The following is a 24,794-nucleotide window of genomic DNA, read 5'->3' on the forward strand; positions in this document are numbered from 1 at the left end:
ATGGAAGGCTGGGACTGCCCCGGGGAAGGTGTAGTAGGCAGGGCTGGTCTGAGGGGAGGGGTTGGGAGTGGTAGGTGGAGGTGTGGTGATGGGAGACCTCAGCGGTGGGACAATACACAGTGGTCTTTTATCGAGGGAGGGGACAGAGAGAGTTTCAGGTTAAGGTGGTGGGTGGAGGGCTGGCGCCCCCCTGGGGTGGTGCAGTTACGAGGCATTGATGTTCTCGTGGGACCAGGAGCATGCGGGGGAGGGGGGGGGGGGGTAGGCACAGGTGGGGAGGTACAAGATTTATCGCTGATCTGACGGGGTGGGAGGGGTACAGGTGGGGGTGGGCATGGAGAGGTGGGAGGTGCCTAGAGAAGGTGTGTGAGGTGTGTGTGCGGCACAGGGCGGTGAGTAGTGGGTGGGGCGGTAGACACATGGGGAGGTGCAGTCGACATAGTTGTTTTTGAGGGAAGGGGAGGGGCACAGGTGCATGGGAAGCGTGAAGGGGTGGTCGAGGGAAGATGGGTCCTCAGAGGCCCGGTTGCAGGTGGGCTCGGTTCATGGAGAGATGGGAGACCCCACATGGAGAGCTGGGGGGGGGGGGCAGCTGATGCTGTGTTGGTGGAGAGGGGGAGGGCGGCAGCAAGAAACGCTTGGACGGGCTATGAATGAGGAAGTGGCGTCGGCCTCTCGCCTCTGATGACTTTACAGATAAAGTTTCACTTCTGTCTCCAAATCTGAAGTCATGCGGCTCGCATGTGACCTCCGGCTAACGAGAAACCGGGAAGTGACAGGCAGCCGGGCCGGAGGGCAGAGAGGCGGGCAGCCCCGAGGGACCCAGAAACCAGGACAGACTCTTGGACTGAGGTACTGAGACGGTACTGAAAACCCGAGGTACCGAGAGGGCACGAGGGGCAGGCCCGAGGTACCGCGAGGGAACGAGGCCAGCACAAAGTTACGAAGATACACTGAGGTACCGAGAAAGAACGAGGGGCCGGCATTCAGGTACTGTAAAACCAGGAATGTGATACTGAGGTACTCTTTGGTACCGGAACAGAGGCAATGAGAAAGCACGACCGGCTAAAAATCCAAAGAAAAACCGGGCTGAGGTTCTGAGACACCCTGAGAAGATTGGGCAGAGGTCCTGGGAAAGAGCAACTCACCAGAAGTGGGAAATCAGGATTGTAGTACTGAAAAACTCTGAGATAACTGGACTGAGGCACTGGGAAGCTCTGCGGTGGGGGGGGGCGGATGCAGTGAACTAAGTGGGGCATTGAGTAACCACTGCACTCCAGGGCAAGAAGCTTCGGGAGATACCAGTAACGAGGCACTACGAAAAGAGACAACAAGTACTGAACACAGAGCGACAGAGCCAGGTACCAAGTAACAGAAAGACACATGGAGTCAAAGCTTAAACACTGAAACACCGAAGAACTGAAACAGAGATACAAAGACCAGGAGAGGCAGCCCGGACTAAAATAATAGACTGGAAAACACCATGACTCAGACAGCTTGAGAAACAGGCTCCCTGACAGACTAGCCCCACAAAAACACAGTCATGGTGACTCCAGTTTACTTGAGGTTCTAGGCTAGAGACTGAGACCGGTGCAGACAACGCCAGCCAGACACAGTGATACAGTCATGGACAGACAGGCTGGCGCCACAGGGGGCCCGCGCGGGGAGCGTAGGCCCCTGCTAGAGAAGGGGCCATCGGACGCTCGCTGGACCCAGTTCATCTTCTCTGGTCGCAAGGTGGCCTGCGGCGCCATCTTACTGGTGGAGATCTTCGAGCGCCTGGCCTTCTTCGGCATCGTCTCCAACCTTGTGCTCTACCTCAACAGCTACCTCTTCAACTGGGGCGGCCCCCAGTCCTCGCAGACTGCCCTACTCTTTTTGGGGGCCTCCTACGTCCTGGCACCCCTCGGCGGCTGGCTGGCAGATGCCTACCTGGGACGCTATTGGACTATCCTGGCCAGCCTGCTGCTTTACCTGGTGGCGGCCTGCGTGCTGCCAGCCACCGCCTCTGACGACATCCGGCCCTACCTGTGTGGTGCCATGCCAGAAATTGATATCATCTCGAGTTCATGCAACAGCTCCAGCGGGTGCGATAACCAGCCACACTCCCACTACTGTGCCCCCATCATGTACACAGGCCTCCTACTGTTGGCCCTTGGCATCAGCTCTGTGAAGGCCAACGTCACCTCCTTTGGAGCCGACCAGGTGAGCGCGATGGAGAAAGGTGGAGGTGTCCAGCTCTAGAGCTGGGTAGGAACAGATGTGTAGGGGTGGTGCTACTGCTTGTCCTGTCCTACCTAGGTCCTACCATCTATTTACTACCAGAGCAGTGTACAAATGGCAGGTCAAACCTTGATTGAGAAAAGTCATTATTTGAAGAAGGTACTTAAAGTCCTCTAAAGTTGTAGGTGGCTGGAGTGGGGTGCTGCTGAACTCTGCGGCCACTGTGTTCCTAGGGTGCAGGTGGGCGTAGTAGTGAGAGGAGTGGGGAACATTCATAGGTGAGTCTGGAAGAGACAGGGAGTGATGTGCAGTGGAAATGATCCCAGCTTATCCTATGATGCCCCCTCTGCACTCCGCACTTATTGAGAGCCCCACGTTGAGGAGCCTGTGACTAAGTGACCCACTCGTTCACTCGTAATGTAACACGTGACCAGATTCTTAATACCCCACACTCCCTAAACCAAGTCACACGCCTTCAGCCTTGATGCAAACAAGGGACATGTCCACCCCTAGTGTCCACCGGTGCTCACACCTGGTATATGTGTGTATCCTTTGAGGACCTCTTGTGTCTTTCAACTGCCAAGCCCAAAGCCAAGGGCTTGCAGGACTGAGAACCGTTGAGCGCCGATGAGTCGCCTTTACAAGGAGGGACAAAAGGCAAGCACTTCACTGGCAGTAGACATGGTATGGACATATGCATGTAAGTATATGGTATTTCAATAGCGAGACCCTAGCCCAGAGGCAGCGGAGCGCTGTGCGTGGTCTGGTAGGTAGCCACAGCGCTCCTAGTAGAAGATAGACTGAGCCACGTAGGGCCTCCCAGAAGTATTGTTGCCCTCGCAGGCTTCCTTCCTGCACCAGCCTCTCGGTCACTACCACATTCCTATATTGTGAAGCGGGCTTGAACAATTCATTGTGCACCCGAGTTGTGCCACACGTATGTGGAAACGAGGTGACCACTGATATGCCCCTTGCTCCAGTCTCTGTACATCTCCTAACTTGGTCCCGCCTTGCTGCCAGCAGCTTCAAGACCCCTAAGTCTTCGATCAAAGTATTGCACCTTGAGCACTGCTCCCCCTACTTCCTACGCGATGAGGCTGTGAATTCAGACCCGGCTCGACTACTACAAGTATGGTGATGGTGAGTACACTTGGGCTGCTACTCACAGCCGCTTGCCTGTAACCGGGGATGACTTCCAGCCAAGTCCTTCTAGCCAGGGGTCAGATGCACTGAGGCACATGTAGGGAGGTTGCCTGGCTCCCCAGCACCTGAAGATTTCCTTGCTGATGATGGTGTCACCTTGGTCTCAGGACTCTACCCGTTGAGGTAACCTACAATACGTAAGCACCACGCAGATCTTCTCCTGGGGACTCTTAACCGCAGGATAACCAGTTCTGAAACCAGGACAGAAAAGCTAGACAGCTGGCTCTTTCTCTGTCTCTTGAACCATCCAGTCAACACGTGCCTAGCCGTTTGTCCCTTTGGAAAAGTACACAACTCCTGAGCTTCTCGCCGAATCTGGCTTCCCAGAGGTCCTTAGCTGAATGCATCCTCCGTAGGCCCAGGCAAAGAAACACGTTTCTTGGTAGCATGTGGAGGGCATGGTGAGGCTACCATTGCTCCCTGGTTAGGTGGAGCCCACCAGTTGTGTAGGTGTGAAAGTCCTATTATGGGTTACCAAGAGCTTGCGAGGGCAGCAGCCCGCCACTTGCTTACCATTGGCTGGCTTCATTGTCAATTTTGCATGTTTCTTATTTTATGGGTTTTGTTGTCCATCTTGCCTTTGTCCCTCCCCTGCAGCATGGCCTTTTTACCACCCTCTTGACTTGCTGACTATGGGGCATATTATCAAGGACGGCGTTAAAAATTATCGCTGGTTTAGTTGCAGGAAACTGCCGCTAAAGCAGCGATAATGAGCTCGATAATATGCCCTTGTGAATTCCAATAGAAGTCCATATTGTCACCAAAACCTGGGCTTCTATTGGAATTCTCTGTGGCATATTATCAAGCCCAATATCGCCGCTTTAGCGGCCGTTTTCTGCCACTAAACCAGCGACAATTTTAACGCCGTCCTTGATAATATGCCCCTATTTTCTTCCATTTCGCACTGTTAGGAACAAGCCCTCGACAGCCATTGGGCTGAAAGGGCCTCAGACTCTGGCTGGGGCTGGCGGCCGGTAACCCAGGGTACTGCACTGGCCATCCTAAAGCCCTGGCATTCGCAGCGCAGAAAACAAGCCCCAGCCTTTGTTGAGATCCCTCGTTTTCTTTTATCGGCCTTTTCTTAAAAATACCATCTATTTTACTAACAAATTGGCCAGGTGGCATGCCTATGGAACAGCACAGCATGGAGGGAAAAGCTGTATGTCGGGGACAGAACCATTGAGAGCAAGTAAGAAGCTAGGGGAGCGAGAGAAGGGCCAAGGGTAGAGAGGAGTGTATGAGGAGCAGAACAAGGAATAGACAGAGGGAAAGAGGAAGGAGAGAGATGGGTGTATGATAGAGGTGGGCGAGCCAACAAATTAACACGGAGGGTCGAGCCAGAGCCGAGGCAAGGGTCGGGCTCGGATCTAAGAGCCTGTGGACGAGCCGAGCCCTGAAAATATTTGCTGTGTTAATCATACAACAAACATCACGAAAAATCTGATGAAGTCTCTTCAGAATTCAAAAAAGTTTATTTCTATAATGTGGAAGCTTTGACGTTTTAGAGCACATTATAGCACTGCCCTGAGAAGTACTTGTAAAAAGTGAGAGTTTTGTTTAACTTATAGTCTGAATTGTGCTTTCAGACACAAAAAATGAAGAAAAAAGAGTTTTAGTGAAATGAAATATTTTCCTGAGATCACGCAATTTAAGGGGGAAGACGCAATTTATCCAAAGCTTCTGGTTTCAGTTTGCACAAATCAGCCACAAATGAGTATCTGTTTGCCTTTCCTTACGTTTAGACTCCTCTTGGTGCATTTTCTGCAGTTTTTGAAAAACAGCGCATACTAGAACGGAGCTATTTGTGCGCATTACATAAGCACTAGTTGCATTACACAATGGCACGTGCTTTGTTTATAGGCCCGGAAAGATGAAGGCGGATATCCCGTCCACCGTATTATATGTTCCATTGGATATATTGGAACTCATAATACCGCGGACGAGTATCCTTCACTTTTGTAATGGAGTATCCCATCGCCAAACTCGTAATCAGGCCCAAAGTGATTTACCCAGAATCACAGGGTGCCGAATCAATGCTGAGACGCAACCCTTGTTCCCCAGATTCACGGGCAGCTTCTCTAACCGTAAGCCACATCTTGGGTAGAGGAAGACAGACCGGAGCCACGTGAAAGCTCGGCTCAGAATGGGCTCGAGGTTCCAACAGGACCTCGAGCTGAGCCGGAGCCAGGCTTCAGGCTCGAGCTTTCAGTGGCTCGCCCACCTCTAGTGCATGATGGGAAGAACCAGCCACAGAAGATGAAGGCTTGGGAGAGGTGACAGTTAAAGAGTAGGGCATTGAAGGGAGAGGTGGATATAGGAGAGTTTACAACAAGCAGGATCAAATAAAAGGAGAGGGAAGAGAGTGGTAGATGTAAGAGTGGGAGAAACAGCAAGAGAAGCTGCTTTGAGGAGAGGATCGATGGAGAAAAAGTGAGACAGGAGGTGGATGTAAGAGTGGGAGAACAAGCAAGAGAAGAGAAGCTGCTGGGAAGAGAAGGTCAATGGAGAAGAAGGTAGGCGAGAGGTGGATGTAAGGGGTAGAACCAGCATGAGAAGGAAAGAGGCTCTGCGGAGTGAGGCCAGGGAACTACTCTAGACTCTTGCCTGAGACACCTCCTCGTCCGTGGTGAGAATCTCATTGGGAAAGGAGCAAAGGGCATCCTTCCTGCTCATCGGAGTAGATTGGTCATCACCTTGCGAAAGGCAGCTGCAAAGAAAGTGAGGTTCTGATATTGTACCCGAAACTGTTGTATCACTACACTGATGCATGATAGTGCAACCGGGTACATCCTGAGGCTTCTAAGTGACAGCGGAGCTGGACACCGTGACATAGCAGTATTCGAGTCGGGTGGCCTAACAAACAGGAGCAGTGGGCAGTGGCGTGGGCCCATGAATACGAAATAGCAAAAACCTGAGAGCGTGATTCAGACCCCAAAGGAGGCTGGAGGAGGCCGATCAGATGCATGGCGATCCAGAAAATATGGAAAATCCCAGATCTATCAACAGCAGGAAACCCTGAGGTCTACAATAGAGCTTAAACAAGTGTGGAAAAACCACCACTGGCTGGTTTGTCAAAAAGAAAGGAAAAATGCGAAACAGAACTAGTAATTAAGCCCAACAGAACTGACTATGGGCATTTCCCTTTATAGGACGAAATCCCTCCCTCACCAAAGGTGACATGCTTCATCATTTGGGATTCTCCTCCCAGAGGAAAAACCTAGTTCTTCTGGGGGCTACGACCCCCTCTCTGAGAGGGAGGAGCTCAGGGATGTTTTGTATATTGTATCGGATATTCTAAATACACAAGTGAAGAACTAACAGTATGATTGAGGGCGCAGCGCAAATTAAATCAAAACTGTGAGGAAAGTGAAGTTAAAACTAGCTAAAGAACACCAGAAAAAACTTTATTGTGAGACGTTCTTCGCCAGGATTAAAAACGCAGTGCACCAGCGGTCTGAATTATAAACCGCGATGGTGAAATAGGACTAATCGGTCAACATGTTTCAGCCATTATGCCTAAAAGTGGGCTAGGCTTTCATCAGGGCCTGCGATGCTGCTGCAAAGAAGTGTATGAGTGATGTAACATAAAAGGGTACAGGGATAAGAATTTGCTTGGTGTGCCTGTTTCATAAAGAACATTACCCATAACTACTAGGTAAGTCACCACACTTCTACCTGGCAACCATTCAGGAAAGGGGCACCGCTCTATCCGTCAGTACACCGGCATTGAATTGAGCCTGTGAGTGAGGGATTTCGTCCTATGAAGGGAAATGCCCATAGTCAGTTCTGTTGGGCTTAATTACTAGTTCTGTTCCACATTTTTCTTTTCTTTTTGACAAACCAGCCAGTAGTGGTTTTCCACACTTCTTTAAGCTCTATTGTAGACCTCAGGAATTCCTAGTGTTGATTGTTCTGTTATAGGGGATTAAATCCTGTGTGGTCTTAAAACTTCCCTAGGACCCTCCGGCTTTGAACCGTATGTTGTTAGAGTGAACCCCAGATTTAGCCACTCAGTGCCTTCTCCACCGGGAGGTTTTGGCAGCCAATCACACACCACTGTAACACTGAAGATTACTGTCACAGAGGGTCCTGCAGCCGCGGACACCGCTGACAGAGTGCCCCTCATCGAGCTGAGGCAAGGGAAACTCATGCAGCATTAGAAGCAAAGAGTGACACTCGAGTGCTTGATAAAGGGTTAACTTGGAGTGGAGCGGAAGGAACTGGCGTGTTTAGAATTAGAAGCTGAAAAAAAACTGGCAATGACGAAACCTTACTTTAGAGCCCTGAGGAAGCACTTTGAGAAAAAAGCCCATTTCCTTAAATACTGGTCAAAGCTGCAGAAAGGGGAGCTGTGAGGAGCAAGAGTCAGATTGTGTCCTCCCTGGATGAGCTGGGACCCAAGCGCTCAGCTCTTTTTGGAAGAGTAACGCAGCACAACAGTTGTAACCAGTGTCCAACCAAGTTCTGCTCAGTTGAGCGGACACAGAAGCCTGGCATCGCCATTGCCACCCGGAGCACCAGTCACACCTATGATTGTTAAACTGTTAAACTACGGCGACAGAGACGTCATCCTACGAAATGTGGGAGGCATGCACGCCGAGGCCTTAAGGATCTCCCGCCTCACTACCAGCCAGCGCCAGTGGGGGGCGGTAGCGAGGCCGCGTCGGGTCCCATGAATCTCCACAGCAGAGCAGCACCGGAGACGAGAACCGCTCTCAGCTGCGCCTCGCCCTTCCGACTCCCCTGCCGGGTTAGCGTTGCTGGCTGGCACTTTGTGTATAACAAGGTACAACATGTGGAAATAAAAATGTTTTCTTTGGGTTGTTTCATGGAAGCACAGATCACTTCCCTGCACGGAGTGGCCTTCGATGGCTTTCATAGTCAACAAAGTGACTGTGACGATTGTGTTACAGACGCAAGAGCAAAGTCAGCCGTCTTGTGCCTTCTGTATAAACCGTTACTGTTATAGATTGAACAACATTATTGTCTACTAAGCAACATGCAATTGGAATATTTGTACAGTGTGCACCCTCATCTGATCTATTTCAAGAGGCTCCCAAACGGTATGCTTATGGAAAAGGAGACATAGAGACGAAAATGAATTGCCGAGGGTCACATAGTTTGGTCCAGCTGGGAAGCTGGGATTGAAACCCGTGTTCATTACTGCCCACTGCGAAATGATGACACAGCATGACTGACAAGTTTCCATCCTCTGCTTTGAGGACATTGTTATTATTGACCCGAGAGGCAGGTCTGTTGGCACGTGCCTTCTGCATAAGATCTTTATGGACATTGTAGACATCGTGGTCTATGAAACCCTATTCACGAAGGGCTTTTGTACAGTGTGCATTATGCACTGAATCACCTCGAGGCGCTCTTAAATGCCGTGATAATGGAAACGGAGTAACAATGAAGAAAAGCATCGGTCAAGCTGGAAACCAGACTCTGTGGCTCAGGCACCACAACTAGTGTTTGCCTTGAGTCCCACAAAAGCTTGTTACTGCCCTCTATTGCTCACGCAATTGATGATGCAGAAGTATTGAGTTTTCCTGATAACTGTCTGGCGGCGCAACAACAAAAGAGAATGTTTCTGGAAGTTAAGAAAGGGCTCCTTTAATCCCACCTCATGTGCATGTTATCGCTCCCAGCAGACCAAAAACTGCTGCTCAGTAGGAAATCTCACTGCTTCACTGATGCATCAGTAGAGTGGACATGGGCTAAAGCACTGACAAACTGTGGAAGACCTATGCGCTCATCCCATTACCTATGCGCTCATCCCATTACCTATGCACTCATCCCATTACCTATGCGCTCATCCCATTACCTATGCGCTCATTCCATTACCTATGAGCTCATCCCATTACCTACCTATGCCCTCATCCCATTACCTATGCGCTAATCCCATTACCTACCTATGCGCTCATCCCATTACCTATGCGCTCATCCCATTACCTATGCGCTCATCCCATTACCTATGCACTCATCCCATTACCTATGCGCTCATCCCATTACCTACCTATGCCCTCATCCCATTACCTATGCGCTAATCCCATTACCTACCTATGCCCTCATCCCATTACCTATGCGCTAATCCCATTACCTATGCGCTCATCCCATTACCTATGCGCTCATCCCATTACCTACCTATGCCCTCATCTCATTACCTATGCACTAATCCCATTACCTACCTATGCCCTCATCCCATTACCTATGTGCTAATCCCATTACCTATGCCCTCATCCCATTACCTATGCGCTAATCCCATTACCCATGTGCTCATCCCATTACCCATGTGTTCATCCCATTACCTATGCGCTCATCCCATTACCTATGCGCTCATCCCATTACCTATGCGCTCATTCCATTACCTATGCACTCATCCCATTACCTACCTATGCCCTCATCTCATTACCTATGCGCTAATCCCATTACCTATGCACTAATCCCATTACCTATGCGCTCATCCCATTACCTATGTGCGTATCCCATTACCCATGCGGTCATCCCATTACGTATGCGCTCATTCCATTACCTATGCGCTCATCCCATTACCTATGCACTCATCCCATTACCTATGCACTCATCCCATTACGTATGCACTCATTCCATTACCTATGCGCTCATCCCATTACCTATGCACTCATCCCATTACGTATGCACTCATTCCATTACCTATGCGCTCATCCAATTACCTACCTATGCCCTCATCCCATTACCTATGCGCTCATCCCATTACCTATGCGCTCATCCCATTACCTACCTATGCCCTCATCCCATTACCTATGCGCTCATCCCATTACCTATGCGCTCATCCCATTACCTATGTGCTCATCCCATTACCTATGTGCTCATCCCATTACCTACCTATGCCCTCATCCCATTACCTATGCGCTAATCCCATTACCTATCTATGCGCTAATCCCTTTACCTATGCGCTAATCCCATTACCTATGCGCTTATCCCATTACCTATGCGCTCATCCCATTACCTATGAGCTCATCCCATTACCTACCTATGCTCTCATCCCATTACCTATGCGCTAATCCCATTACCTACCTATGCGCTCATCCCATTACCTATGCGCTCATCCCATTACCTATGCGCTCATCCCATTACCTATGCGCTCATCCCATTACCTATGCACTCATCCCATTACCTATGCGCTCATCCCATTACCTACCTATGCCCTCATCCCATTACCTATGCGCTAATCCCATTACCTACCTATGCCCTCATCCCATTACCTATGCGCTAATCCCATTACCTATGCGCTCATCCCATTACCTACCTATGCCCTCATCTCATTACCTATGCACTAATCCCATTACCTACCTATGCCCTCATCCCATTACCTATGTGCTAATCCCATTACCTATGCCCTCATCCCATTACCTATGCGCTAATCCCATTACCCATGCGCTCATCCCATTACCCATGCGCTCATCCCATTACCCATGCGTTCATCCCATTACCTATGCACTCATCCCATTACCTATGCGCTCATCCCATTACCTATGCGCTCATCCCATTACCTATGCACTCATCCCATTACCTACCTATGCCCTCATCCCATTACCTATGCGCTAATCCCATTACCTATGCACTAATCCCATTACCTATGCGCTCATCCCATTACCTATGCGCTCATCCCATTACCCATGCGGTCATCCCATTACCTATGCGCTCATCCCATTACCTATGCACTCATCCCATTACCTACCTATGCCCTCATCCCATTACCTATGCGCTAATCCCATTACCTATGCACTAATCCCATTACCTATGCGCTCATCCCATTACCTATGCGCTCATCCCATTACCCATGCGGTAATCCCATTACCTATGCGCTCATTCCATTACCTATGCGCTCATCCCATTACCTATGCGCTCATCCCATTACCTATGCGCTCATTCCATTACCTATGTGCTCATCCCATTACCTACGTGCTCATCCCATTACCTATGCGCTCATCCCATCACAGGCCAAGATAGTAAACGCAATGAAGGAGCAAACCGCAGCCACTTCGCAGGCCGTCCATCCGCTACTCTGCACAAGCTGAGGGGGTTGCCGCAGCAGTGGTCGCACTGCATGAATCCTTGATCTTGACTGGCACCAGTGATTCAGGAGACAACCCATTGGCAACTGGTGGGACATAGGCATGCCGGGAAACCTCCCTGCAGAAGAGACTGGTGGCTGTGGCTGAGGATTTATGCAAAACAATCTCCGCCCATCGCCTGCTCCTCGTTACTGTAGCCTGTGCTGTGTTGCCCATGGGCAGTCGAACATGGGCACTGACGGTGGCAGAGTGGCAAGATGCAGCATTTCAGGGGACTGTGAGCCAATGTGGACTGTTATAGAGAACATTCAATGAAATCGGACAGACTAGGAAGCGTTAAGTGTTATGATGTGTCACTCATTGTTGATGAAACTATAATTAGAACCAGAAATGCCACATCATTCTAGATAATGTGTAGATAATGTGTAGTAAAATACAACATTTAGCATTTGTTCTGCTAAAATTCATTAAATCACAGGCATACTCTTCCAGTACAATGCGTTAGAGGCCCAGTGTGCTGTAAAATACACTATATGCCATGTATTAGCCATAGAATGACTCCGATGCTCATTACTCCTGCAATTACTATAACAAGGGGAGGATGTGGCATTAAGGCCAGAGCTGGCGACTTAGGGACGGTGTTAGAAGGCGACCTCAGAGGAGCCCGGAGGGGGCCCTGACTATCCTGAGACCAACCCTCGAGGTATCGTAGCCGGGCACTGGCGGGAGACTCCTCAGGGGAGGAATCTCGTATCTAGGATCGTACACTCGGCACCACACGACAAAGAGACGCCACACCGTGAGTTCTTAAGAACAAATCTTTATCAAATCGGAGTCGTAGGATCTTTATGATCAGCAAGGCAAATATATACAAGTAGAGCACGGGCTCAGAGTCTCGGGGGGGGGTAGGAGGTAGCGGGACAGTCTTTGGGGATATGGATCAAATGCAGGGGCGTACCCGGCGCACAGCTCACAATCCTCGAGCTGGGGGATACACTTGTCATCGTCGGGGTCCGGCGGGACCAGGAGAGTCTGTGGGAGCCGCGAGTCACTCAGCAAGGCTCAAGCACAAGTTCGGAGGTCTTACGATCTTTCGGGGAGCCGCGAGTCACTCAGCAGGGCTCAAGCACAAGTTCGGAGGTCTTACGATCTTTCGGGGAGCCGCGAGTCACTCAGCAGGGCTCAAGCACAAGTTCGGAGGTCTTACGATCTTCAGGGAGCCGCGAGTCACTCAGCAGGGCTCAAGCACAAGTTCGGAGGTCTTACGATCTTCAGGGAGCCGCGAGTCACTCAGCAGGGCTCAAGCACAAGTTCGGAGGTCTTACGATCTTCAGGGAGCCACGAGTCACTCAGCAGGGCTCAGGTGTTTCCAAGGGCGAATCTGCCGGATAGTCCCAGAACACCCCTTGTTATAGGTCGACCCCTCTTTGATGTCCGGAGTCTGTGCAGGCAGGGGTCTTGTCACCTGGGGGTCGCTTGTCGGGGTTTCCTGCCATTGTCTTTTGATCCTTTCAGGGCCGGGTCGGGAGGAGTCCCAGACACCCATCAGGCGTGGAGCCAGCCCTCGGGGAGGCCGGAGGGCCGATCGAAACCCACCTTCCCAGGGGAGCTCAGAGGTGCGATGGACACTGCTCCTCCCTCTCTCATCCCAATGGGAGCGCGATGTCCTCCCGCCGGAGTGGCGCCTCTAGGCCAGGGTCGCGCTGGGGCCGGGCGGCCATCATGGTGCATGAAGTGGGCATGCGGGCCCGGTGTGGCCGAAAGGAGGAAGGCCACGGACGGGGAAGTCCGGGTCGTGTGTGTGTCCTGGTGGGAAGGATCGGCTAGGCCGTGTTCTCGGGGGTTGCATGAGGTGCATGGGTCAGGATATGTGGTGCGGGGACAGGGATGGCCATGCCACGAGGCCGGGTCTAACAGACGGGGAGCCAGGTTTGAGTCTCGGCGTTGGCTCAATATCCTGTGATTCTAGGCACATCCGTTAATTTCCCCGCCTCAAAGCAATAAATGAAAATGGGATCCAGTTGCACCCCGGTTAGGAAACTACTTTTTTCTTTTTGGTTACACACTCCATTAGCTTGCATGTGTTTTCCAGCTCTCTCCCTCTTGTGTTTCTCTACACCACCCCCCAAAATAACTGAACCCTTGGACCGTGATGGCACTTAGTGCCAATATCGGCCACACTCACCAGCCCTCCCGCAGCAACATACAGGTAGCATAAATAAGCAGACAAGACAACTTTTTGGTGGAGAAAATTGCTGCAGGTTTATTAGCATACAAAATATGCCAACATGGTGGGTTATCTTACAGGCGATCCTCACGGCCTACCACCTGATGGGCCAACTTGCATCCTGGTCTTAGCCAATCGGTGCTTAGTGGTTCTGGTGAGGGGATAGCCCCTCCCACTTCCGGTGAAACATTGGTCCACCATATAACTCACCCCCCCTACGAGGGGCGGAGCGATCAAGCGACCCCCGGTTGTACAGGTTTCCAACCGCCCGTAGGACAGATGGGGCACCGTCGCACCCCAGGGTCCACCGCACTGACTTCCTGGGGATATTCAGCCTCAGCACCCTATGTGCTCCTGAAGAGGGTACCCCTGAGTACCTTTCCGCCTCTGGATCGCCATGTAACTCCGCCACAGCCCTGAGTGTGGTGACCGTCGCAGCCAGGGCCCCCCATCAAGGCCGGCGCTCCTACTTACATCCCGCTATTTCCAGGGCCTCCCCTGGGTCAAGGAGGAACAAGTCCATGCCTATTCTGGAGAGATGTATCCCATCGTCCTCAAAACACCCTGTGGATTTAGCATGAAGCAAACCATGTCTTATGAATCCAAACCCCATTTGTTCGGTGAATTTACGCATCATGCAATACGGCACACCATAATGAAACATTTACACCACACTCCCGCCAGTACCCGGAAAACCGGTTCCTGTGAGCAAACCAAATAACGTGGCTTATGGCCATACACAGTTGCAAACAGAAACTTAAACACCACACCATGCCATCATCACTCGCCATGACCTGGCTGTAGAAAGGCCCATAAAGTTTGTGGGCTCATGGACGTATGCATCTTTTGAAACAGTGGGATTGCCAGCGCCCCACTTGTTTGATACCCTCTGCTGGCAAGCCTTCCTTAAATGCTGTAGTTGCTGCCCCTATGCGGAAGGAGTGGCTGCAGAAACGCTTGCTAGGGTCCTTGTTGCCAGACAGCGCCAGGCACGCATGCATAATGTGTTCCACCTGGTACTTAGTAAGGGGCGTGCTGTCTGCGTGTATGAAAAGGTAAGCGTCTGCTGCAGGGCGCATGGCCAAATAGGCGGCGAACAGCCTGACTGGGCAATACCTGCCATCCCCCAGGCTGCGCAGCCAGAACACCCTGCCCTTGCCGCTCTGATCGGTCTTCGACCTTCGTAGTGTTACTTTGAGGGAATCGCCAGAGAGGACCACATCCTGCCATTTCAGTACCACCCCAGACTTATCATTCTTCGCTCTGGCCACCAACTCACTAATTCGAAGTGCCCCAAAAAAAGCCAGGCTGAACGTGTCAGCAAACCATGCCGCCTCAAACTCCGAGTGAGTGGCCTTGTGCATCCAATCTAGCATCCCCTGGAGTGTCTCAAAGTCTATAGGGGACCTGTTGTCCGGTGCCTTAGGTTCACTCCTGGCCCACCCCTTTAATGCCGCTCTGATCACAAAAGATCTAGTTGGATCTGACTGCCCCTTGAGTCTAGCGTGATGGCTGATTGCTGCAAGATGGCCCGATATCCAGGAATGACACTTCCCATTGTCTTTAGCCCACAATATGAAGAACTGCACTCTGGTTGCTAAAGATAGTTCGCCTTCATCCCATGGGCCCGCCACCGAGCGGAATTTTTGCACACAAGACTTATATCTCTTGTTTGTCCCAGACGCTAGAGATAGCTCGCCCAGGCCCCTAATTCGCTTTTCCACTTCAACAGGAACCAAAGGTGCGCTGGGAAAGGGGTCCCCTCCTCTCTCGCTCTCGGCCATGCCTCCCGGAACAGGCGCCACTGAAAACGAGCTAGAGCATCAACCGCTGTGTTCTGCACGCCCTGAATGTGTCGCGCCCTGCATTCAACATTGTTGCAAAGACAAGCCCGCACCAACTCCCTCAAGAGACACAGAACCAGGGGACAACTCGCTGACTGGGATTTGATGGCCTGCACTACCGCCAGATTGTCAGACCAGAAAAGGACCCTCTTGGCCGCCAGTATTGTAGGCCATAAATGGAAAGCCACCACCTTCGGGAATAACTCCAACGCTGTGATGTTGGTCATGATCCTTTTCTTGTGCCAGGCACTGGGAAATTTCTCAGCACACCATTCCCTGTCTAGGATGGCCCCGAATCCTTCCCTGCCTGATGCATCTGTGTGTAGGGCTAGGTCCGGGCTGCCTGCCCCGGGAGCCCTCCAAATTACTGAACCGTTAAAGTTGGCCAGGAACTCCGCCCACATGGCCATGTCCAGTCTCATGCCTTTGCTGAGCTTGACCATGTGGTGCTTTTTAGAGACCCTGGTGGTGGCCCTGGCCAACCTTCTGCCAAACACTCTTCCAGCTGGTATGACCCTTGCTGCAAAGTTCAGTTTCCCTAAGAGCCCTTGAATGCATTCTACGGTGGCCATGCCCTGCCCAACCACAGACTGGATGTGTTGTGAGAGGTCGCGTACCTTGTCTGTAGGCAATCTGGATTCCCCTGCGATGGTGTCTAAACTCTATCCCTAGAAAAGTTAAAACCTGCGCTGGACCCACCGTTTTACCTGGTGCAAGGGGGACCCCCAAGTGACTGGCCAGCTGTTCAAAATCCTCAAGGGCCTGCTTACAGTCCTGCGTGCCCTCACTCCCAATGAACAGGAAGTCATCTAGATAATGGGTCACCCCTACAACCCCGTAGGTATCCTAGAGGGCCCATTGCAAGAAGCAACTGAATGCCTCGAAATATGCACATGACACCACGCAACCCATGGGCATGCATCTGTCAAAAAAGTACCTGCCCTCTAGCTTGAAACCCAGCAGGTGATGGCTGCTCGGGTGAACTGGTAGCAAGCGAAAAGACGATTCGATGTCCGCCTTTGCTAACCAGGCCCCTCTGCCTGCCCTCCTGACTAGGTCCAATGCTACGTCCAGAGTACAATAAGACCCAGAGCAGGTGCCCTCCTGTAGCCCATGGTTAACAGATGCCCCTTCTGGGTAAGAGAGGTGGGGAATCAGTCTAAAAGCCCCTGGGTCTTTCTTGGGCACCACCCCCAGGGGAGAGACCACAAAGTTGTCCAGCGGGGGTTGCAGGAATGGACCCGCCACCCTGCCCAAAGCCCTCTCCTTCTCTACCTTGGCCCTAACTACCTCTGGATGCTCTCTTGCAGATCTGAGATTGTCAGCCTCTCTCCTGCCCAGGGGGCCCACGTAGGGGATCTTAAAGCCTTCATTAAACCCCAAAAGCAGTGTGCGGCTATCTGTTACATTGGGGTACAATCTGAGAAGAGGCGTGATGTTAGCCAGGCTGACAGGGGAAGGGCCTTTGGTGGAGAGCCCGTGTGATGTTGAACTGGCTGCGGTGAGAAGGCAGGTGGGGTGGGGGGAGGGAGAGATCTGGATATCTGTGGTATTTCTGCCTCAACTTTGTTGCCCACCTTTGTCGGCTGGCTGCTTGGTACGGCAGGAAGCCGCTGTGTGGGGCCCGCCACATTTGTTACACGCATGCAGGAACTTGCACGTCTTACCCCAGGAGCAAGATCCATTGTTAAAAAGGCGGCATGTACCCGGGGGGGACCTCTTGAAACCTCCCCTCTGTGTTCCTCCCCTACGTGCCCCACGAAAGGACTGTTTGCCCCTTGCGCTTGTTGGAAATTACCCCCTGGAAGACGATTGTCCCCCCCTGTGCATTTCCCTGGGGGCCTACACTCTGCTGTGAACGGGAACCCATATGGTCCATCCAAAGCTGGACCTCTATTTGGTCCCAACCCATCTCCGGGCACTGAGACATCTTCCTCCTGAACTCCGTATCATAGTTCAGCCATCCATTTCCACCCCACCTCATAGCCTCGTTATGTATGGTCCTGGAGTATTGCACCAACCCTGGTCCCTGTTCCGGAAATTTCTCCATAGTCACAGATGCTAGGATGGAGAAAGCCTCTAGCCAGTTTGCTATGTTCTTCTATGGCCAAGGCTGGTATTTTACTTTTTTGTCATCCTCCTTCGCCCCCATTTTCCTGGCGTCAAGCCCCTCTTGACCCAGAATCAGCAGGGTAAAAATGTCGACAAAATCCCTCCTCCAGATTCCCTCTTTGGCTGCCTGGGGCACTTGCCAGGCTAGTGAACAACGCCCAGACAGCAGGGGGGCAGTTGTGACTTGTTGGACCATGGTGGGCAAGGGAGCGGGCGTGAGGGAAGAGACTACAGCTGCAGCCCTTGTTCTTGTATTGCCTGGCAGAGTAATTGGGCTGGCTACTAGGGGGAGGAACGAGACGGGTGTTGGCGCTGTGGTAAGCCCCCCAGAAGTAGGTGTAGGAGGAATACCCACTGCCGGAGTTGCTCAAACCTGCCCCCCTGGCTCACCCACACCTGCTGACCATACACTTGACGCTGCTAATGTGGCTCCTTCCTTAGTCCCCCCACTGGAGCACAAATGCTTGGGGCTGGTGGACACAGAACCTGCTTGAAGCTGAGACATGAAACTGTTCATAGTGTCCATGAGTTTGGCAAGCTCATCCCTAGTGGCGTAGTTACCTTGGGCCGTGGTAATGTCCAACGGGGTGAGTGGCCCCGGGGCCGTGGCAGCACCCAGCGCCGTAACAACCTCCTTGGGGGCCTGAACTGCTCTGCTTCTGGGTGGTGGCAGTGGATCTGCCGGGAAGTCCCTGGACGAGAGTTTGCGGACCCGCTTGGGCCTGCCTCTGCACCAGGTTGCTGTTCTGTAGGGGGAGAATCGCCGACGATCCCAGAGTCCTCCTGCTCGGGGGCATTCATAATGCCATTGGCCCATGCCAGGCCTTTGATCTTGGCCATCTCCAAGAAATGTGCCCATTGTGCGTCCTGTGAAGTTCCCGGCATCGAGTCCTCCACCTGGGATCTCTCTGGGAAAAGGAGGGGGGGAGCCCTGGCTATCCATGCCGCCCTTCGAGTCCACACGGGCCCCTGATCTGAGGAGAAACATTTTGGGGTCAAAACATGATATTGGTTGTTTGTTTTTGGCAGACACCTCAAGCCCCCGCTTCCCCAGACGCTCCTTGCCCCCCCCCATTCCCTATACTTACTAATTGTGGGGTAGCGGGAGTGGACCTGGGGTGTGATGCGCCCAAAAGGCTCGCTCAAAGTGTGCCCTGCGTGTGGTGATGAAGTGGGTGGGCTGGGGGGAGAAAAGAAAACGTTAGCTGGGACCCTGGTGCGCAAAAGTGACCTTAATCATCCGCCCGCATTGGTCCCGGTGGTCCCCCAGTGGGGCCCGGAGATGTCTCTCCTGCATCCACCTGCAGGTGTGAGCCCTGACCAATACCTGCTTCTAATTCCTGCTGTTCATCCCTTTTCTTCAGACCCCTTGCAACGTCACCTCCTTAATGACGGTTCTGACCTGGAATAAAAAGGAGAGTTTTTACTGCACCCGAGACGAGGCCTGCTTCCATGACCCCTCGTGCACTGCCAAATATCTGCAAAAGACCCTTGTGTCCCGGTACCTGCTGTACCCCCGCGCAGTAGTAAACCAATGGAATGACGCTGCACCTGCAAGGAAGACACATTACTCATGACCATCAATGTGCACATTTTAATGCTAGTGCATCCCACCACTTTGTTAATATCGTCGGGGGGGGCAGGCGAGCACACACGCCCTGCCCATGCCTCATGCGCGAGCCCCTTTCCATAATTGCCCTTGACCATGCACTTGGTAATGCGCCCATAAATATATATTCATCTGATCATCAAATTTCCCTAACATGGATAAGATACGACAATTAGGGGCAAACCCCCCGTGACTCAGCGCTGCCTGATTTTAAAAGAATCTCTTAAAACACCATGGGAAGGCCCTAAGCTTGATAGAAAAATTGCCTACAGCATCCTGGTTTTCCCAGTCGGCCTCCAGTCCAAGTACAAGGGACAAATCACACGGCTGGGTTGAGTAAATGATGTGTCAATATACGGCACATCTTGTAATGGTATTACTTCATTCTTTTCACATTTTTATTAAACTTGGTAACACTGTCTGGGCATTGTTTGCACTTCATTAGTACCAGTTTAATACCTAAATACCGCAATAAGCTATAGTGAGGTGACCAGTCCAGCTTTGCGGGGCTTTCCACTGTTGGGCAACACGTGTCACTGAATTTGGGACGACCACTAGAGCCATCACTTACCTGTGAGTGACGCCACAGCCAGGGCACCATCGCCGCCACCGCCAAGAGTCTTCAGGGCACGACATCGAGCTCCTTCTTCCGCGTCGCCGCCCCGGGACTGCAACTCCCGGCAGCCTCAGCGGCGGCGCGACCAATTTGACGCGGTACAAGCGCCAGGAGGCGCCATAAATCACAGGCAGACCGGCGGAGCGGGGGGACGACCACTAGAGCCATCACTTACCTGTGAGTGACGCCACAGCCAGGGCACCATCGCCGCCACCGCCAAGAGTCTTCAGGGCACGACATCGAGCTCCTTCTTCCGCGTCGCCGCCCCGGGACTGCAACTCCCGGCAGCCTCAGCGGCGGCGCGACCAATTTGACGCGGTACAAGCGCCAGGAGGCGCCATAAATCACAGGCAGACCGGCGGAGCGGGGGGACGACCACTAGAGCCATCACTTACCTGTGAGTGACGCCACAGCCAGGGCACCATCGCCGCCACCGCCAAGAGTCTTCAGGGCACGACATCGAGCTCCTTCTTCCGCGTCGCCGCCCCGGGACTGCAACTCCCGGCAGCCTCAGCGGCGGCGCGACCAATTTGACGCGGTACAAGCGCCAGGAGGCGCCATAAATCACAGGCAGACCGGCGGAGCGGGGGGACGACCACTAGAGCCATCACTTACCTGTGAGTGACGCCACAGCCAGGGCACCATCGCCGCCACCGCCAAGAGTCTTCAGGGCACGACATCGAGCTCCTTCTTCCGCGTCGCCGCCCCGGGACTGCAACTCCCGGCAGCCTCAGCGGCGGCGCGACCAATTTGACGCGGTACAAGCGCCAGGAGGCGCCATAAATCACAGGCAGACCGGCGGAGCGGGGGGACGACCACTAGAGCCATCACTTACCTGTGAGTGACGCCACAGCCAGGGCACCATCGCCGCCACCGCCAAGAGTCTTCAGGGCACGACATCGAGCTCCTTCTTCCGCGTCGCCGCCCCGGGACTGCAACTCCCGGCAGCCTCAGCGGCGGCGCGACCAATTTGACGCGGTACAAGCGCCAGGAGGCGCCATAAATCACAGGCAGACCGGCGGAGCGGGGGGACGACCACTAGAGCCATCACTTACCTGTGAGTGACGCCACAGCCAGGGCACCATCGCCGCCACCGCCAAGAGTCTTCAGGGCACGACATCGAGCTCCTTCTTCCGCGTCGCCGCCCCGGGACTGCAACTCCCGGCAGCCTCAGCGGCGGCGCGACCAATTTGACGCGGTACAAGCGCCAGGAGGCGCCATAAATCACAGGCAGACTGGCGGAGCGGGGGGACGACCACTAGAGCCATCACTTACCTGTGAGTGACGCCACAGCCAGGGCACCATCGCCGCCACCGCCAAGAGTCTTCAGGGCACGACATCGAGCTCCTTCTTCCGCGTCGCCGCCCCGGGACTGCAACTCCCGGCAGCCTCAGCGGCGGCGCGACCAATTTGACGCGGTACAAGCGCCAGGAGGCGCCATAAATCACAGGCAGACCGGCGGAGCGGGGGGACGACCACTAGAGCCATCACTTACCTGTGAGTGACGCCACAGCCAGGGCACCATCGCCGCCACCGCCAAGAGTCTTCAGGGCACGACATCGAGCTCCTTCTTCCGCGTCGCCGCCCCGGGACTGCAACTCCCGGCAGCCTCAGCGGCGGCGCGACCAATTTGACGCGGTACAAGCGCCAGGAGGCGCCATAAATCACAGGCAGACCGGCGGAGCGGGGGGACGACCACTAGAGCCATCACTTACCTGTGAGTGACGCCACAGCCAGGGCACCATCGCCGCCACCGCCAAGAGTCTTCAGGGCACGACATCGAGCTCCTTCTTCCGCGTCGCCGCCCCGGGACTGCAACTCCCGGCAGCCTCAGCGGCGGCGCGACCAATTTGACGCGGTACAAGCGCCAGGAGGCGCCATAAATCACAGGCAGACCCGCTTCGCGGGACGCGCGCGGGACGACGCCGGGCTAAGCCCGGGCAAAGGGCGGGCCCTCTGTGGCCCTCCGTGGACCGACGAGACCGGCACCGGCGCTGCACCCTGCTCAGACGCAGAAATCTAGGAAGACATCTCACTGTAAGTTGCATTTACATCATTACTGTGGCAACTTGAGTATCTGATATAGTTAACAATATGACCACAAGCGTGCCGAGTTCATTTCTTGCCACGGTTGATAGACTGGGAACCGTAATGAACGGTACCTTGGATAATTATCTAATCAAGACTCCATTTACAGGAACAACCGAGTCCTCCTTAGCAGAGCGACGACTTGAGCGCAGACGCTCTATTGAAATTATCAAAACCAGGGCATTGTTTGAGCTCAGTTCCACAGCTACCCCTGTAAATGATTGCATTCCTGTACCAGCCCTTGCTGACGATACTTTAAGCACAGAAGGTGTACCACTCTTGTTGAGAGAACGTGTAGCACCCGGTACTCCCTCTATTGGAACAGTTATTATTGATTCGTCACTTGATCTACCCAGTTCTCCAGGAACCTCAAAAATTGTGCCACCTACCTCCCACAAGTCTAAAAAACCGAGGAAAGCTGTACAAGCAGCAAGGCAACTCCCACCACCTGCTAAAAGGAGATGTAAAGGGATGGAACTTATAAAACAAAGGATGAGCCATTCAGCTTTTGGGAAGAAGGTGACCCCTTCCAGTTCTAAAGCTATATCCGCTGTAACTACTAAGGACGTGCCCGGACCAGACACTGTTCTTATACCAGCGCCGACCTCGGCACATACAGAGGTGGCACACAGCACTGAACATTGTCCTAAAGATAATGGGTCCAATATCAAAATTACTAGTAACTTTGTGGACACTTTCGAACTGATATTGCGCTCTTATACCCTAGCAATTGTAGAAAGGTTGGAAAAAATCGAGAATCGACTAGGGAAAATTGAAGCAGACCTTGATAGGAAGTCTTGTCCTATTCAATTAAAGGCTCAATCAGAACCCGATCAGGCCCAAGCTCACTCATCTGGGGGGAATCTTGTTGTTAAAAACCGACCTCCACTAATTGACAAGGGGTTAGTCGTAAATATAGTTCCTACTAATTCATCATTAGGCGACCTGTCCCCTGGTAGTAATTTAACAAGAGCGCCAGTTCTGATCTCTAATCTTACTCCAAGTAATAGTATTACTAATCAGCCAAATCCTCCTGTGTGTAACGCGCCAGTTAATACTACTTCCCATCCTACGATCCCTGAAAATAATATTACTAACGACACGGGTAAATGTTCAGATGGGTTACTGAGACATGAGGAGGGTGGCAGGAGGCAGATTCAAGGGAATCAGCCTAGGGGACCCCTACCGGATCTTCCACCTGAGGCTGTTCCCTATGTTGTGATTCTAACGGGGGTACCTGAGCTTTCAGTAAATAAGAGAGAAGGTTTCTTCCAACTAAAGAATAAAATAGTACATTGGCTGGCACTACATAGGCCGATCACTAGTAACATTAATGGCGAAATAATTCATGTACGCCGGCTCCAATGGCTGGGGGGTAGACCTAAGGATATTAGGGGGGATGTGGTTGTGATAAACTTTAGAGATCAAAATGCAGTACGTCATGTCTTGAGCTGGCCAGGGGTCAACTCAGGTAGCTGCATTATTCCACGTCCCCTGACCTATTTCTATCCACGATCTGCTGTATTTCCCCATCAGACTAGGGGTTTCACATTACCTAGTATTAAACTCCCCGATATGTCGAATCTCAGGAATTTAGCCACAACGTTAGAAGACCCTGAGTGGAATATGGTACCTACTAGGCCAGGTTTTCCTGCACATAGGAGCTGGGATCACCCGGCACCTTTCACCCCACTGGAAGTTTCTAACCGGTTTAATATCCTTAGTGGTTTGGATACTTGCGATTGAAGTTTACAGCCACCCGGGGAGGAGCCAGTGGGTATGGCTGAGACTTTGGATAGGATTTCATCCACTGATTTAAACATATCCAATAGTGGTTTTATCCGGGCTGGTGTTACTATTAATGTACCAACTAATTTTGCTCGTAGCATACAACTAACTACTCAAGGAGACTGTATTAACGAAACATTTAATCATGGCTTAATTAATTATGAGATTTATGCGGGGGCTACAGGCTCTTCCATGCCAAGCAATTTTCAAGATAAATCATGCTATGTTGACCATTTGGGAGAAAGCAATGGAAATAAGTCTTGTGAAAATGGGTACATCAATGGCACAGGAGTTTCTGTAACTGTCCCAAATGAGACAACTTGTAATGCGGAGAGCCAGTTTCTAGTTTCATGGAATGTGGCTGGCTTAAAAAATAAGTTGACCTCTAGTGACTGGGCCACTTTCATAGACAACTTTATGATAGTAAATATGCAAGAAACATGGGCTTTAGAACCCCAACATAGAACTGGGTATCTAGTTCTATGCAACAAAAACAAATAGAGGGAGACCCAAGGGGGGTTTGACTACCTGGGTAAAACAGGATGACGGTTTTACTATTTCACAACTTGAAATTGATTCAAGGGACATCCTGGCGGTTAAGTTGAAATCCTCATCGTTTGGCGAGCTCATTATTTTTAATGTATATGCTAGAGGAAAGCCAGGAGGGAAGCCTTCTGAAGTTGTAACGACATTGGGGCACTATACCAACATTTGGAAGGGACGGGCAAACATGCTAATTTGTGGTGATTTCAACTGCTCCTATGAGCCCCTGGATCAAACAGACCTGGAGCTTACGGAGGCAGAGGATATCTGCTGGCAGATTCCCAGTCTCAGCCTTGCTCCTATCAAACGGTGGACCCAGGCCGCCCTACAACTCAAGACTTTCAGTCTTGAGTACGGTTTGAGAGCAGTGAACGGTAGGACTCGAGGTGATAAGCAGGGCAACCCAACTTTTAATAACGGATTGTGTACCAGCAGAATAGACTATATACTGGTAAACCTTGAATTCTGGTCTAACATACTTGAC

The 24,794-nt window shown here is 52.1% G+C and overlaps 1 protein-coding gene across 1 annotated transcript in view; it reads left to right on the plus strand.

The window, feature by feature from the left end:
• Nucleotides 1-429: 429 nt before the first annotated feature.
• Nucleotides 430-24,794, plus strand: part of SLC15A3 (solute carrier family 15 member 3) — a 134,252-nt gene continuing 109,887 nt past the window's right edge. The window contains exon 1 of the mRNA XM_085651463.1: nucleotides 430-2,205. Coding sequence (XP_085507589.1) covers nucleotides 1,627-2,205 — 579 coding nt within the window. The 5' untranslated portion in view covers nucleotides 430-1,626. The remainder of the gene's footprint in view (nucleotides 2,206-24,794) is intronic.

The sequence above is a fragment of the Triturus cristatus genome, chromosome 4_1 (genome assembly GCF_964204655.1).
Source record: "Triturus cristatus chromosome 4_1, aTriCri1.1, whole genome shotgun sequence".
NCBI lineage: Eukaryota > Metazoa > Chordata > Amphibia > Caudata > Salamandridae > Triturus > Triturus cristatus.